The 17,896-nt window shown below is 30.6% G+C and overlaps 1 protein-coding gene across 1 annotated transcript; it reads right to left on the reverse strand.

The window, feature by feature from the left end:
* Positions 1 to 2,306: 2,306 nt before the first annotated feature.
* On the reverse strand, positions 2,307 to 7,675 carry LOC137831167 (uncharacterized). The gene is made up of 5 exons (XM_068638739.1): positions 7,611 to 7,675; positions 5,919 to 6,043; positions 4,989 to 5,279; positions 3,463 to 4,755; positions 2,307 to 3,181 (listed from the first exon to the last, which is right to left on the reverse strand). The coding sequence occupies exons 2-5, from the start codon at positions 6,006 to 6,008 to the stop codon at positions 2,936 to 2,938; spliced, it is 1,920 nt and encodes a 639-aa protein (XP_068494840.1). The 5' UTR covers positions 6,009 to 6,043; positions 7,611 to 7,675; the 3' UTR covers positions 2,307 to 2,935.
* Between the last annotated feature and the right edge of the window lie 10,221 nt (positions 7,676 to 17,896).

Below are 17,896 nucleotides of genomic sequence, written 5' to 3' on the forward strand. Positions count from 1 at the left end.
ATCACAGGTGTCACTATACCAAGGTCTAGAAGACAAAAGGTTATGGAATAACCCTCCATTATTTTCTTTCTCGGTAAAATCAGCTTATAATAAGTTAGCAAATCCCACATCTGGGGGGGGCTTGGGGGTGTTTGAACATTTATGGGATTTAAAGGTTATGCCTTCAGCTCTTTTTTATATGTGGAGAGCCTTCTCAAATAGAAATCTACAAAACAGAATTTGGGGAGAAGGGGAATTGCAATGGGGGATACGTTATGTGTTTTATGCGGAAAGGAGGAGGAGACAACTTCACACATTCTTGTCTCGTGTGTGGAATCAAATAAAGTTTGGAATATGTGCTTGAGCTGGATGGGGATTAGTTCGGTGAACCACAATGAATTGAGGTGTCACTTTGAACAATTCTATTGCATGTGCTTAAATCAAGAAGGCAATAGGTTATGGAAAAGTCTTTGGGTTTCAGTTGCTTGGTGTATATGGAAGCATAGAAACAGGGTCATTTTTAACCAAGCAAAAGTAGACGCAGAGGAAATCTTTACTATGGCACAAGTACAATCTTGGGTGTGGATGAAACATAAAGAAAGGAAAGTTAACTTCTCTTTTTCTGATTGGATTCTGTCACCGCTAACCAGTATTACTATGGTAACTAAGTAAGTTTAGCTGGATGCAATCTGTGTAAGTATTTTAGGACATAAAAGTAAAGCAAGTTAGGATGAGCTGTACCAATATCTTAGCTTGAATTATTCATATCTTTGGTTATGGCTTTTTCTGTTTCTTTGTATCAATTGAGAGGGGAAAGAGGTGGTGTTGTGTGATGCAGGTAAACAAAGAGAGGAGCAGAGAATAACAGGTATCAAAGGAGAGACGGGCTGTCACAATTGTTAAAACGAGGAAAAAGCAGTTAAGAAGCTGTGATGAAGATGGTCGAAAGCTTATGATAGGGAGGGTTCCTTGAGTAATAAATGGTAGTATTTGTTAGGAGTTTATGCAGCCAGCAAAGGAAGAGGAAGACAATAAGGGGTGGAAGGAAAAGTTGAAAGCACACGAAGAGAAAGATGAGGTTATGTTTAGATAGAGCATAGCAGTTTTTCAAGAGGACCAAAGGGCGTTTGCTGGTATAAAAGGGAAGTATAAGGGAAGTAAAAATTTAAAGTAATATTTTTATGAATTAATGTACATTTAACTATCTCTGAACACGGTGCAGTAGTTTTAAGCTGAAGGACCAAGTGACGTTTTGCTGGTAAGATGACACTTGTTAAGTAGATATGGGATAGGATAGCTTTCCTACAACCCAAAGATTAGGAGATCGAATGTTGAAGATGGACGATAAGATAAAGGGCCAGGCCAAAATAAATTTCAAGGGGTCTGTGTTAATGCAGCACGTTAGTGGTTGGTAAGAGGGCCCTTGGAGTGAGGTTCAAGATCAAATATAAAGAGAAGAACACGGCTTGCTGAGGCTACAGGAAGAACACGTTATATTCCTAAGCCTTGTCTTTCTTCTTTTTGTGATAGAGATAGAGCAGCTTTTAGAAAGTAAGGGTCTTCTTAGTGTTTAAAGGGAAGGGCTATGCAAAGTGCAACCAAGGTCACTCATGCCTTATTCTAAGCTAAAGAAAATGGTTGTTAATTTTTTCTTTTTTTCTTGTATAAGGGTTGGGATACCCCTAAAGTATCTCTTTAATTTATTTTATTCTTTGCCTAAAAAAAAATTGAAATAAATTCCAGTCCGTTGTCAACGCGGATGGTTTTAATAGATGCCTGAAATTGATTTTGTGCAAATGTAATGAATGACTCTAAGAGATGTTGGGTTTCAGATTTGTGATTCATAAGAAATAGCCAAGTACATCTAGTATAGTCATCGACTATAGTGAGAAAAAAACGTTTTCCAAAATGAGTTGGGGTTTTATGAGGACCCCAAATGTCACAATGCAATAGATTAAATGGAGAATTAGCTTTGGGACAAATACTACAATTATTATGAATGGGAATGAGATTTTTACTGATAGGGATAGGTAGTAAGGAAGATACAAGTTGTAGACACGCCGGAGAAGGATGTCCAAGGCGCTTGTGCCATAAATCAGGATCGGTCGATATTTGAGATGCTTGGACTTGGTTTGGAAAAGGGGACATGTAATATAAGCCTGCGTGTTGTTTACCCGAGTCAATCATCCTCCCCGTAGCCAAGTCCTGTAAAACACAACCATGTGGAGTAAAAACGACACAACAATTTAGTGAACTGGTTATCTTACTAATGGACATGAGATTTAAATTAAAAGAAGGAACGCAAAGAACATCTTTAAGAGTGATTTTGTCATTGAATTTCATTGTGCCTATAGTTGAGATGGGCGCAGTTGAGCCTGTGGGCAGATTAACATTTGAAATAAATGATGATGAAGTGTGTGAAAAATTGTGAATCAGATGCAATGTGATCGGTTGTTCCGCTATCCAAAATCCATGATTTCGTAAAAGCAGAATTAGAAGAGGAGTTATGGGCAAGCAGAACTGCAAAGCTAACAAACGTGTCACTTTTACCTTGTTGAGCGAGTAAATTGCCCTTGCCAATTGCTGAATTTGCTCGACATTGAAGCGTTGTACGAGGTAGGTTTCTATTGGACTCGTTACTGCTGCCTTCTTTGACAGACATGATTTTTTTTATTTAGGAGATAAAAATGGAGAGGCTGTCAGGGCACCAAGATCGGTGCTCTGATACCATATAAGAAAATGATAAAATATGGTAAGAAGAAGAGATGTTTCTTATTCTCTTATGTGTATGAAGTATAGGAAATATATAGGGAGTTTCTCTCCCCAAATTACAATCTAATTAGGTAGGATACTAATCATGAGATTCTATAATTATTAAATTAATTGCATATAATTGGGTACAATATCGTCAAATATTGCATACAATAATTGCATATAATTTGATATTATTATTTCCTTAATAAAGATTGTCATCTTCAAGATCAAATACCTCTGTCAATGATTCACATTTGTCCAAAGTTAATTTTCTCAAATTCTTGAATCTCATGATCATGTCGTTGGAAATAGCACTCAAAATTTTGTTGTTGTTGATCAAACTGAGATTTTCAAGTTCACAAAATGACTCAGACAGATAATTGTAGTCCCAAAGCTTCTCTACATCCACATTTATAATATGAAGTTCTTTCAATTTTTTCACTAACAACTGCAAGAAACAAGTGGTCATTTAAGCTTATGAGCTAATAAAACTAATTCCAAACTAAGTAGAACTAACTATATTATTTAATTAAACTAAAGAAAGTTTATAGTTTTGCATAATATTATGGCATGCACTTATATTACTATAAATTGCATACTTCCATCTCATCATCAATATAATAAGTAATTAAAATATATACTAGTTACATATACGAAATGACAAGAAGAGGAAAACATGTTATTTTCATGCAAAACACACTTGATAAATGGTTTGTAATTGAAACTTACAGAACTTGGGAAGAAATAAGTTGTTGCAGATGATTCTTTAAGAGCTTTGGAATCCTCAATAAAAGACCTCATAGCAGAGCAATTTGTTATTTTTAATGTTTGTAAGGATGGAAATTCAGATATAGAAGGAAAAACAACAGAGAGCTTTGATAGATTTTCAAGAGAAACATCCTTCAATTCATGAAATGTGAGTTTCTCTTTCTTTTCCTCTTCTTCTTCAATGATAATAATTTTATCCAACACCTCACAATCAGAAATTTCTAGATTTGTTAGTTTTTGAGGCACTTGTAGCAGATAAAGAGACTTGCATTGCTTCACATGTAGTATTTTTAGGTTTTGATAGAATCTAGAAACTTTTTTATTGACAATGCGACTTAACTTTGGAAGATCAATCAAAGTTAGTACATATAGTTGTTCCAGGACCCGTGTTGAAGAAGATATTTCTTCATGAATGTTGAATAATATTTTCAATTCATTACAACGACTCACAAATAGTTTCTTCAAGTTCCTCAACTCTTCTAATGTCTTAGAGGAGATGACACAAACCAAGTTGTCATAACTGTCAAACACAATCTCATTCAATTCAAAGAAAGACTTCCCATCAGTTGTGAGTGTTTCATGTGAATCTGCAAATCCAGTTGTGAATTTTGTCAAGATTGGACATTCTTCTATCATCAAAGATTTTAGACTTGGGAATTCTAAATGACCACCATAGATTTGTCTCAGATTTGGGAGAGACTTAAACTTCACCTTGCTCAGTAATGGAAACTTAGTTCTTGGTTTATCATCATGGCTATTAAAAATGGTGGATAAGGCCTCACAAGCCTCTATAATCAATTCCTTTAATTGGTGAAGCTTATCTGCTGGATACCAATTGAATACCCATTTCAAAAACAGACAACTTTTGATGTGCAAAATTTGTAGGTTTCCCAGGTCAATAATGGTTGGTTGATCGTCTGTCCATATATGTCTTATTTGATATACTTTTGTTAATCTTAGTTCCTTTAGCTGTGTGAAAAATTGACCATCTATGTCTCCATCCCTCTCTTCGTAAGATTCAATAGTGTCAAATAGGAAATAATATATGGATGTGCACTCTTCAATGTTGATAACTTCAATCTTACGGGACCTCCTTAGCAAAATGTACAAAAACTGTCGCAAAGTTTGCTTGCAGTTTTTTACCCAAAGAACCTGAAGGTTGGTGAAGTGGGATCTTTGAAGATTAAGTATTGTCTTGTGTAACACTTCGTCATCAGAAACAATGTACTCAGTAATAATTGATAATTTGTCATCCTGAATTATTTTTCTGCACTTGTTATTATCATTTTGTGGAAATCATGAAAACATAACATCCATCAAAACTATTATTTTGTAGATTTTTTTTAATCTCGTATATGTATAAAAAAAAAAAAAGATATAAAATAATTTTAAAAGTAACAAAAGTTTAGTAAACATGTAATAAAATACCAAGACTTTTGTATGTTGAAAAATTCAATGTGAAGAATGAGGTTTGAGAGAGAACTAACCAATAATTCAAAAAGATATGCAACAACCTTGTTGTCAATGTCAACTATTTGCCCTTCATATTCCAGGATGAATATGGATTTTAACTGTGAATTTTTTATCATTCGCAAGCCAAACTTCTTAAAGTTGGGACACTGGTTCGCCACCACATTCTCTAGAGCTTGCCATTCAACAATATTACCTGAGGAAAAACTTCTTAGATTGGGTAAGTTTTCAAGATGCACTCTCTTCATTTCACAAAACTCAATTGCAATTGTGGCTTTTCCGGTCCCATGAAGATCTTTCGATACACCCTATACATAAATCAAATCTTTCACTATAAGAACATCGTTAAATAGAAACTAAACTAAGTTTAGAAGAAAAAAATAATTAATTATTATATTAATTAAGTTAAATATTATTTTATTAACTAAAAAACTATTGATATTTAAAATAGTATCTATTATTAATAAAATTTTATAAATTAGTTATAAAGTGATATTTAATATTAATTATCAAAATTAAATTTTAAATTAATTATTATTTAATAATTTTCTTGTATTCTAAATTAATTATTATTTAATAATTTTTTTTTTGTATTGTTTACCTGTTCGTAAGCAGGATATTTATATAAGAAAATATCAAATTATCTGGAGAATGAAGAGATTCATTGTATATATGTGCAAATTGTATATGGGTTTCAAGATCCTAATATTCTTTATTATAGTTTCGTTGGAAATGAAAGAAGAGGGAACACTTGCATGCATGCTATGTAGGACAGATACTATATATTAGTGATGGAATAACTGAAATATAAATTTACAACAGTGTTGAATCTGTATTTGTGTACGAATTAGAATACCTGAATTATTATTTCTGTTAATTTAATTTATTTATTGTTAATAAAAAATAAATATAAATTTGAAAGAAAAGTGGTAATGATAAATGCTGACCGCCACTATATTCCAGGCCGTGCCCTTGTCGAAGCCAATGCGTTGTAGCGCGGAATCTGCCGATAATCGAGATTCCTTGTTGAAGTTCATATCAATAATAGCTTGCTTTGTTACTCTTTTGCCACCTTCATTAAACAAACCGTTTTATTATTAGAATCATATAAATGTTTGTACATTTAGTATATCCTATTATTAATATAAATTGAAAATATTATCCACATATATATATCAATGGAAACATTGTGTATGTCCTTTTTTCTATGATAAAAATAGTAATATAATTATTGATTAAAATTACCATTTTAGTTAGTTCTTATATTAAGATCAAAAGTTAATTTAGTCATGAGATTCTTACTTTTTTGGTATCAAATTTATATAAAACGATTCAAGGTGATTTCTTATATTAAATTGCTAGTATTAAAATAGATATATTTAAGTGAGAATGAACATTAAATTATGTGTTAGAAAAATTAGAACTACCATATTTAATTGTTTTAAAAATATTGGTCCCATATTGAATGTTAAACCCTAAACCAAATTTAACATTTTGCATAACATTGGAGCAATATTGAACTTTTTTAGAATCGGAAATGTAATTGACTTTGATCCTTAATATAGAAGCTAAAAAAGTAATTAAATCTCAAATTATAAAAACATGTTTATATAATCTATTTTTATAATTTTATTATAAATAGTTTAAAGAAAATTGTTATAAAACTTAAAATATAAAACTTAAAAAGTAAAATGATAAAAATTTGTATTAAATTTATAAAAAAATATGTTTAAAAATTTATATTATTTATCCCTAAACCCTAAATCCAACTAAGGATTACAAGAAGGTAGATTTGAGTTTGACTATATTTATTTCTGATCTTGAAGTAAAAAGTCATACTTCTTTTGACTGTATACCTGTGGTACACTAGTGGCTGATGTACTGTTTCAAATATGAATTAAATATTCTTTTAAAAAAAATAAAAAATCACAACATGATAATATTAATGATTAATGTTGAAAGAACATAATTTTCTTCAATATTAAATAAAATATTGAAGAAAATATTAAATAATTAAATATAATTTAAATTTTATAACAATTACAAAATACTTTTTTAAATGTTGAAAAGGAAATATCTAAAAACTTAATAGATATTAGATGAGTCGAAGACAAATTTGTTATTAAGAAGGGAGGGTTATTCAAATAAAACAAAATCAAAGATGAAAGAAAATAATGAAAATATACTTTTTAGATTTGGTTAATAAACTTTTGTTGTTGTATATGCCTTTTTTAATACTTGCCTTCAGAGAAGAAACTAAGAGTGTATATATACCGAAGATAGACACAAAGGGAAGGGGTCCAAGTGATCTTCTTAGTTTATATACGTATAAGGATTATATAGTCTTCTGAATACTTTGTATATAATATTTTATTTTTTTGCTAAAAAACTAATTTTTTTAATAATTTAAAACATGAACAAATATAAAATAGAATATATATAGTATTATTATCTATGCTCATTAATATGAATATTTTCTATTTTACTGAAAATATGATCTGGGAATAAAGAAATGGAAAAAAATCATCTGATAACTATTTGTTGTCTGTGGCAAGTATAGTCCAAAAATGAAATAAATTATTTATGACAGATGATAATTTTAAATTGAAAAGTTTTAAAATATTAACCCTTATAATTACCTGGTTGATGCTGTATTTGTGAGACTATCTTGTTTGTTTTTGAAGTGCTGGAAGAAAGATAAATGGATACATGGAGCAGAAAAATGAACCTTCATTTATACCTCCACTTAAGAATGAATGGTTCTATTCTTTTCTTTGTCCCTTCAAAATGCTTTGAATTGTTAGTGTCCCTCTCATCTAGAAAAAAGGTAAGATTCTAGCAGTTTCCCTAAACTCTTTCCTAAAAGTATAGGTTCTAGTAATTCCTTACTTAAATATAAAGCCAGAATAAGAATATCACAAACTATAATTTATCTTTCTTGTTTTTATTATACTCTTTTTAAACAAACATGATTTCTTAGAATGACTAATGAGTCACTAGTGCAGACAGGTCAAACGAGTGCGGATATTTTACATTTACAAGGGCGGTTATATAGTCGCACTTGATCAACACGCATTCTTAAATCAAAGATTTACAAGTGCGGTTATTTAGCCGCATTCGTAAATACGATTTATAAATGCGGCTATAGTAAATAGCCGCATTCTTATTTTTTTATTTTTTTAAATTAAAACCCTAAACCCTAAGGTAGCAATAGCGGTGGCAACAGAAACAACAGAGCAAATACGGCATAACAAAAATCCAAACAACAGGCAATGAAGTTGGTGACCTTCGTCAATACAAGAAAACAAATAGATAAGAGAAACAAAAAAAATATATCTAAATCAATGGTGAACACTACAAGAAAATAATCATTTAGTCACCGAATTTAGCGACCGAAATGAGTGATCGCAATTTGCGACTGAAATAGCCACTGAATACCCTCAATCTCAAATTTGCAACCGAAATAGCGACCGAATAAATTTTTAGTGATGTTAGTTAAATAAACAAAGCATTTTGTTTCACCACTGAGAGGGTGATAAATCCTCCTCCATGCCTTTTTCTTTTGCATCTGCAATTTTTTTGCAACTTGGATGTTAAAGCATTTTGATGGATTTTAAGGCTATTTCTCTGTGAACGTATTCATGAATTTACTTCATTATTTCATAATTCTCTTTACTATTTAAATAAACAAAGTAGCAAAGTGGTTTGCATAAAACGTATCACTTGTTGATATCTCTGTTTTAAATTTCTCTAGGTTCAGGTGGATGAATCATATGTACCTGCTCTTCAAGATGAAGTAATGGAAGTTAAGCAATTCAAGATGAAGTAATGGAAGTTAAGCTTTTGCTTGCAGAACCTAGAAACAATCTTGCTTCCCAGGATGGTATATTCTATTTTAATGAGTAGAGTATGAAGAAATGCTATGTTGCTGAAAATCTTTCCTCTAAATTTTTGAATTTAGTTTTAAATCAAGTAGTGGTCATTCTTAAATGAATTGAAACTGTTATTTCTGATTCTATATTGTTTGATAGAGACTGCTTAGAAGTTTATTAGAATTGATGTTGCATTGTAAGAAAACCAAACTTTTTATATTTGATATATTATCATTGATTGGAATTTTTTTGGCTTTCTATTACGACGGGTTTCTCCTAGTCCACTTGGCTTAATTAGATAAATTTAATGGTTGATAAAGTTGTATTGATAGTGTCCTATATTCAGAGCATAACAATAGCTTTTGCTTTTAAACTTTTTATTGGGGGAGATATATCTAATAGTAGTAAAGTGTTTACATTCATCAGGTAGTTTGGATTCTCGTACAACTTTGAACAGAAAGGATGATTTGGAACTTAAGATATTTGTCTTCAATCTCTCTGTTGTTGGGTGATATTTAAGCTAGATTTCATAGATTTTTTTTTATATTTTATGGTGCTTGTTAATAATTTTTGACTTGAGTCTGTCATCTCAGGTTTATATCACCTTGTTTAACATCAATTCAAATTGCATAACATTACTAGTTAGTTACATAACATCACGTACTTACATAACATCACGTACTGTCAATTTGATGGATTCATTGATCATTGGGTAGAATATAAACAGAAGTTCTAATTTATGAAACAAAATATCTCCTTATTCTAAATTATAATCTCTTGAACTTTATTAAAATAATGTAGTGTATATTATCATAACGACTGCTTATTGCAGTAAGATGTGGTGGAATGAATTTAAAGATTAACAGAGCAATATAGAACCAAGAAAATGTTACTTAATTTTTTAAATTGAAATCTAGTTTTAGAGAAAAATTAAATGAAAAAAATATTGTGAGTGGTATTAAGGGATTAAAAAAAGTATTGCAAGACGCCTAAAGATGCTCTTAATTACCTACGTGGGTATTTTGACATAGATGATTGAAGTGATTTAATAATTATTTATTTGACATATCGTCGTTTTCCTAGATTAGGTTGACAGTTGTCCTTTTTATTACATTAGCTAAAAATAATGGGGACAATTGGTTAAGGGTCCTGCACTAAAAGAGGAGGTTGGGGTACATTAATTTATGGGATAAAATTTAGGTGGTTTCCTTAATGATTTGTTAATTTTTATTAGTCTGGTAACAACCATTCAGTCTGGAAAAACCAAATTGTATCTTTTGTACACACTAAACATGTCACTAAATAATAATTCCAAATAAAATAAATTGACCAATTGACAATAATGAAAGTCATTTCATAATGAGCAGACTCTTAAGTTTTGAAACACAAACCATAATAACTCTGATATTTTTTTTTAATATTTAAATTTGTTTATTCCTTTTTGCAGAATGGATTTCTTTACAATGGTGGTGAGGACAAAAGTATCATAGCATGGGATATCAAGCCTGAAAAAGTTGCATTGCTTTGAAGACACACATACTTCTCATTAACAATTTTCAATATTTCTATATGTTTCTTATTATTTGACACTTGGATATTTAGTTTGTATTAGTATTTGTCACTTTAGAAAACCATATAAAATTGATTATTTTTTTAAGTAATACCTCTACTTTTTAATTTCTCATCTAAATTAAATGAATAACAATTATAGCCATTTTATCACAGTATAGAAAATATTTTATTATATTATTTGAAACTGGCAAGAGACAATATTACATATAAAAAAAATACCATTTTAAATAGATATTAATAATAAATATAAAAACAGCCACTGAAACTGATTTGGTGGCTATATCGACAAAGCTGCTTAGCGACCGAAACACAATCGGTCGTTGTAATTAAAAGAAATATTTAGCCACCGAAATAAAATTGGTCGTTATAAGGGTCTTCATTTAGTCACCGAACTTAAATCAGTCGCTATAAGGGTCTCCATTTAGTCACCGAATTAGTAACCACAAGTTTTTTTTTAATTAATTTTTTATTTATTCATTAGCGACCGAAAATGGTGGTCGCTATCACATTCTATTTCAGCCACCGATTTAGCCATCGAAAATAGTGGTCGCTAATTTGGTTACTATATTTTGGTGACCAAATTTTCTGCGACTAATTTAGCCACCGAAATTTCGGTTGCAAATTTGCGACCACTTTATAATTCGGTCGCTAAATGTTTTGCGACTAGGGTTTTCGCTACCATCTTTATTTGGTGGTCGTTTCGGTTGCAAATATGTTTAGCGACCAATTATAGTGTTTTTAGCGACCGAATTTGGTGGTCGCTAAAAGAGAGTTTTTTTTTGTAGTGGAAGAAGAAATAGAACTCGAAAAGAACTTACAATGGTACAAAGAAGACATTGAAGGCTCGTAGAAAACGAGAGAAAGCACGAGAGCATAAACAAAAGAGAAAATGAAGCGTCAGAGAACCTTTCGCCAATGCAAGAAAACAAACAAATAAACAAGTGAAACGAAAAAAATTTATAAACCATTGGTGAAGAAGAAAGAGAGCGAAACGAAACGAACTTACATTGGTACGAGAACACAATGAAACTCGCAGAAAAGAGGAACATCAGAGCAGAAACAAAGAGAAAACGCGAAGCGCCAAAAAGGAAGAAAGTATGAAAGCGTAAGTCGCGCGCTTCAAAATTAGGGTAAAAAATTATTTAAGAATGCGACTATTAGTAATAGCCGCATTCTTAAATCAAAACGCATGATTTACGAATGCGGCTATATTTAAATAGCCGCATTCTTAAATCAAAGCGCATGATTTACGAATGCGGCTATTTAAATAGCCGCATTCGTAAATCAATGTGCATGATTTAAGAATGCGGCTATTACAAATAACCACATTCGTAAATGAAATTAATTTCAAAAATATCATCGCGTTTTGAATGACCGCGGCTAACCCTAAAACCACATTAAATAAATAGTCGTTGTTTATACATTTTGTGCTAGTTAGTGAATGTATGATCTATAATTTTATATTTATGATTCAATATACTTTTACAAAAAGATACCTATTTTAACCAAATCATCTAAAGGTAGTTTCAGAACTTATCAATACTTGCCTTCACACTTAATCTTCATTATTCCTATAAAGAGTAGATATTAAATCCTTAAATAGACATTTAGATCATTAATACAGAAAAACATATACTAAAAAATTATTAAATAAACATTATTTAAAAAATAATAGTTAATTACTATATTTACTAAACTAAATATTATTTTAAAGACTAAATAACTTATTGATATTTAAATTATTTTTATTAATTGGTATCTAATTCACTACAAGAAAATCTTGAAATAGAAACCAATTTTAGAGATTAAAAATAATTAATCCGTATACTATGTTGTTTAACAAAAATCTTGATTACACTATTTTCAAAGTTTTTGTATGTGCTTGTTTTCCTTTATTACGACCTTATAACAGGAATAAATTTGATTTTCGTTCACAACAGTGCTTGTTTCTCAGGTATAGTGTTAACAACAAAGGTTATATATGTCGAACTTCTTCTGGTAAGACAATTGTTTCCAGACATGTGCACTTTAATGAAATTGAGTTTTCATATCATGAACAATTAAATTATTTTTCCTATTTCATTTGTTTCAATGTCTTCACCTTTGACTACACACCCTACTCTTACTGTTATTCATTCTAATACTGATGCTACTATGCTTGTTCATAGTTCTTCTGCTATCCTCCCTATAGATAACAACACTGATATGCCTAACAATACTTGCTCTATTGGCTCTTAGATTCATCTTGTTAATTCCCATTCCGTCGGGAGCCTCTCTTGGCTGCAAGTGGATATTCAAAACAAAGCTTCATACAGATGGTACTTTTCAACAGAGTAAGGTCCGACTGGTTGCAAAGTGATTCAATCAAACTTAAGGTGTTGACTACATAGAGACATTTAGCCCAGTGGTGAAACATAATACCATTCGCATTGTTCTTTTTCATGTTGTTACTCAACAATGGCTTGTGCGTCAGATTGATATTAATAACGCCTTCCTTCATGGTGATTTGAATGAGCATGTATACATGCAACAACCTCCTAGGTTTGCATCTCGTGATCCTACTCTTGTTTGCAGATTACACAAGACCATTTATGGTTTGAAACAAGCTCTCAGGTCCTAGTTTTCTAAACTTAGTTAAACTTCGATTCATCTTGGTTTTCAATCTACTATCAGTGATTCCTCTGTTTTCACCAAATTTACTAGTTCCTACACTTTGTTTGTGCTTGTTTATGTTGATGATATCATTATTACTAGTTCTTCGTCTACTGCTGTCACTAATCTTATTTCAACTCTTAGCTCTTTCTTTGCCCTCAAAGATTTAGATTCTCTCCATCATTTTCTTGGGATTCAGGTGTCAACTACACAACATGGTAATATGCATTTATCTCATGATCAATATATAAAAGACTTGCTTCGTCGAACGAATATGCTTCATGCAAAGTCCCAACCTACCCCTATGACTTCATCAACTCGTCTACAACAAGACTCCGCTGAACCTTTCCAAGATCCATCTATGTATAGGTCAGTCGTTGGTGCTTTACAATATATTCTTATAACGCGACCTGAGTTATCCTATTCAGTTAACCGTGTTTGTCACTTTATGCATGACCCTAAACTACACCACTGGCAAGCTATGAAATGCATCTCACGCTATCTAGCTGGAACCACCAATTATGGTCTTTTATTGAAATGTTAGTCTTCATCCTTCATCATTGGTTTCTCAGATGCAGATTGAGGAACTGATGTTGATGACAAGAAATCAATAACTGCCTATTGCATCTATCTTGGCTCAAATCTCGTATCATGGTCTACTCACAAACAAAAATCTATTTTCAGAAGCTCAACAAAAGTTGAATACCGTGCTGTTGCAGCTCTTCTTACTGAAGTTATATGGACTCAGTCTCTTTTATCAGAATTACGTATTCCCTTTCTCAAACCAAAGTTGTACTCTAATAATCTTGGTACAGTCCTTCTCAGTGCCAAACCTGTTATGCATTCAAAAATAAAACATTTTGAGTTGGACCTACATTTTGTTCGTGACCATATATGCAAGGGCACCATTAATCTTCTTCATCTTTCTGCACGCCTCCAAGTCGCGGACCCTCGCACCAAACCTGTATCTGGAAATTTGTTTCTTAATGTCAGGGATAAACTCATGGTGGTTCCTAATCCAACCATGAGTTTAACGGGGGTGTTAACCAGAGAGTTATATCTTCTCTTCTCTCTAACCTTGTATATAAATGATTTAATAATATGATTTTCTCATTCTATATTTCTCTCCCTGGATCTCTCTCTTGTGCCTAAGAGTCAATATGCTATATTTTGGTTAAAGGGTGCCCTGATGTTATATCTGGCTTCATTGATTTTTTTTATCAATAGATAGGTGTGACAATTGTGGCATAGTTTCTTGACCATATATGAAGGGGAGATATTTTGACCAATAGATTACTGGTACACCACTACAAGAAAAATTGCTTTTAGAAACTAAATTTTTGGTTTCTAAAATGATAAAAATAGTCACTAACTTAATTAGAGACTAATTTAGAAACTAATAGCACTAAGTGACTAAAATCATGGTCGCTAATTTTAGATACCAATTTAGATTCTAATTTAGAAACCAATTTAGTTACCATTAAATGAAAACCAACTTAGCGACCAAAATATATAGAACTAATTTAGTGACCAATTATATAGAAACCAAATTAACAACCAATTTCATTGAAACCAATTTAGTGACCAAAATATATAGAAACCCATTTAGTGACCAAATATATAAATACCAAAAAAATGGTCACAATATTGGTTTCTAAATAATGTAATTTATTATAAAATATTATTTTATTCATCTACTTTTTTTTCTTTTTTTATTTATTTACCTACTTACTCTTTCATATTTTATATTTATTTGTAGATTCAAGTTCACTAATTTTAAAAGTTCATCAACTCAAAACAATTATTTTCAGAATCAAAATATGGTTATAAATGAGAATTTTTTCAATTTTTACAAAAGAACTTTTTTATGAATTATGAATGTGAACTAAGATTGTGGTAGAAACTAGAAAATAATCACATAAACTCAAGATACTCGTCGTAGTTTGAAATCTACTTTCAACTTTTGTTAATATCCATGAGTTATATGTACAAGAAAGTTTAGTCTATTCCTATCTTGATTGAATTTACATTTTTTGTGCCTACTTCCAGCTCACAAGCTTCTGGGCTGGAACAAATCAAGGACGGTCTTGGAAGCCAGAATCGAAAGATTGTTACAAATCAGTAAGAAACAAACACAAACAATGGATAAAGGAATGAAAGAATGAAAATTGAAACACAAGATGAGTGCAGAATTGTAAATCATTGATTGTTTATTAACTTACCTTCTCAAATGATACTAGCTCAACCTCATAATACAAAGTGGAGTAACACCAACGAAATATGGAGATAAAATAAAATTGCAGTCAATGAATAGATTTGTCAGAGCCTAAGATCCATACTGGAATCCAGATGCAGCCAATTGCTACTACAAGTGCAAATACTAATGTTATGAGGTTGGGCAAGAAGTATGGAAACCTACAAAATAATTTATGTTTGGAAAATAAAAATCAGCACATCATTAAGATTTTATTTGGATAAAGTTCTCCATGAGTACTTACAGGAAGATAAAATAAGAAAGAAAAACATAATAAGTAAGCAAAAATCATATTATTCTTAATCTAATTTGAAAAAGTTTTCTTGTACTAGCTTCTATAAAAATGATTCAGGCATAAACTAATTTTCGGGAGAAGTTTATCTAAATAGGTCCAAATGATAAAGCAATTTAAATAGAAACTGAATATGAAAGTCCACTTACTTATCCCAAAAGGAATTCTTTGGAAAAATATTTGGGTACTTCTCTACTGGCTACAATTAAATACAAAATTTCAGCAGTTAACCTTCTCAAAAAACCAGAATACTTTCAATTCAAAACATTTCATCTTATAAACATATGGAAATTCAAGGCTTTATGCAAGATTTATCTTATACTCCAGATGGCTAAGAATATGAATAGTACCTGAGCCAAATAGCCTCTCAATGATGGGCCAATTATTAAACCAATCACAACATGACTTGTTGGTGTGGAAATGCAGTTCTAAGAATTAACAATGTAAAAGAGTTAGTGATGCTTACAGTTGACAGTCCTAGAGCTTGGTGTTCTTCTCTAAAAAGTCCAGTGGCATAGGCTTGTTAAATAAAGTAGTTAGACAAGAAAATGTAGAAATGGAAGTTTGAAAGAGAATGAAGTTATAATCAACACATGCATCCAAAATTTGTATCCAAGTACTGGTGGAAAAAACAAGAAAGTGTGAAATAGTAGGAGTTAAAGATATGATACCCTCACTGGTCCTAGAAAACCATTGAAACATCCGAGAAGAAATCTTGTAAGAATAGCCATCCAAAAACTTTTGCTAAGGCCAAATAGTGTGTTGAAAATGACACTGAAATGAAGTAAGCATTGATAATTATGGGAATCTTCAAAGCTAAGCATGCAGTTCATTGACATGTATACTTACACTGAAATGATCCCTGCAAGTATAACGGGTTTTCGACCAATGCGATCAACTATAGCTCCCCACAACAAAGATGTCAAACATCTGCCAAGCATGAATACAGGACCTACCACATTTTTATCAATATGTAATTAGGTATACGGGCAAAGATTTCCCCAATCGAAACTCTAGTATGAGAATCATTAAACGTGCTAAAAATAAAATCAAAATAAAAAAAAAACCATACCTAATTGTGCGAACAACTTGAAGCCTATGACACTGAAGATCATATTGCGTTTGAGCACTGTCACCGACAATATTCCGAGTCGCAAGCACGAGATATAGAGATTGAGAATGATTTACCTAAGCTTGAGCAAGGAAAGAGACAGTGAGATGAACCAATTGGACGAGATTGAGAACGAGAACGACAGTGATAAAGAATAACGAAACTGAGAGTGAAGTAGATGAAGGAGACAGTGTGGAGAAGAAGAATGAGACTTACCTGGATTTGAAGAAAGAACAAGATAGTGAGATAAACCAATTGAATGAGACTGAGAGTGAAATCAAGAACAAGCAACACTGAGAAAGAGGAACGAGATTGAGATTGAGAGTGAATAGGAAGGAAACAGAGAGTGGAGTGAAAGAAGGTTGCGACGGGAAGAAGAAGAAGAAGACAGGAAAAAAAGATTTATCAAGTAGAATTTTAGAAAAAATAATTTTTTTCTAAAAAAAGATATAAAAAACTTTTAAATATATACAAACTTAAATAAATAAATACAAATAAAATAAATTTAGTAATAATTTCTTGCAAATTATTATTGAAATAAAATTTATAAATATTTTATAAGAAAAATAATTCTAAATAAATTAGTAAAATGTACTTATTTCTAAGAGCTTAGAAATTCAAACTGCAGAATATTTTCTCATATTTAAAAAAATTAAATAAGTTTTTAAAAAGTATGTATATCTATTTAAATTAATTCATAAATTTTTTTAATTTAAATAATATTTTGAATTTATAATTAATTTAATTTTATGTTTAAATAAAATTAAAAGATTAAAATACTATTTTAAATGTAATTTTAAATTCATATTAATTATTTTAATATTATACTAAAAATAATAGTTTAGTAAATTTATTCATATTAATTTAAAATATTTTATATATTAAAAATTAATTTTATAAAATTTAATTACTCTAAAATTAGTATATAGATTGATTTAAATAATAGTGAATAAAAATTTAAGTATATAAATTATATGATGATTATTAGTTTCTAATTTTATTATTTTTAGAGAGAAAAATTAGTTTCTAAATTAAATTAAAAGTGACTAAAAAAATGGTTTCCAGTTACATCTTAACAAGAAATTAAAAAATATCTTTAAAAAATACCTTCTTTTTTATATTTTTATTATTAACTACCAAAAATATAGTATCTAATTATATTATAATTTTTA

The sequence above is a fragment of the Phaseolus vulgaris genome, chromosome 6, assembly GCF_000499845.2.
Source record: "Phaseolus vulgaris cultivar G19833 chromosome 6, P. vulgaris v2.0, whole genome shotgun sequence".
In the NCBI taxonomy this organism is placed as follows: domain Eukaryota; kingdom Viridiplantae; phylum Streptophyta; class Magnoliopsida; order Fabales; family Fabaceae; genus Phaseolus; species Phaseolus vulgaris.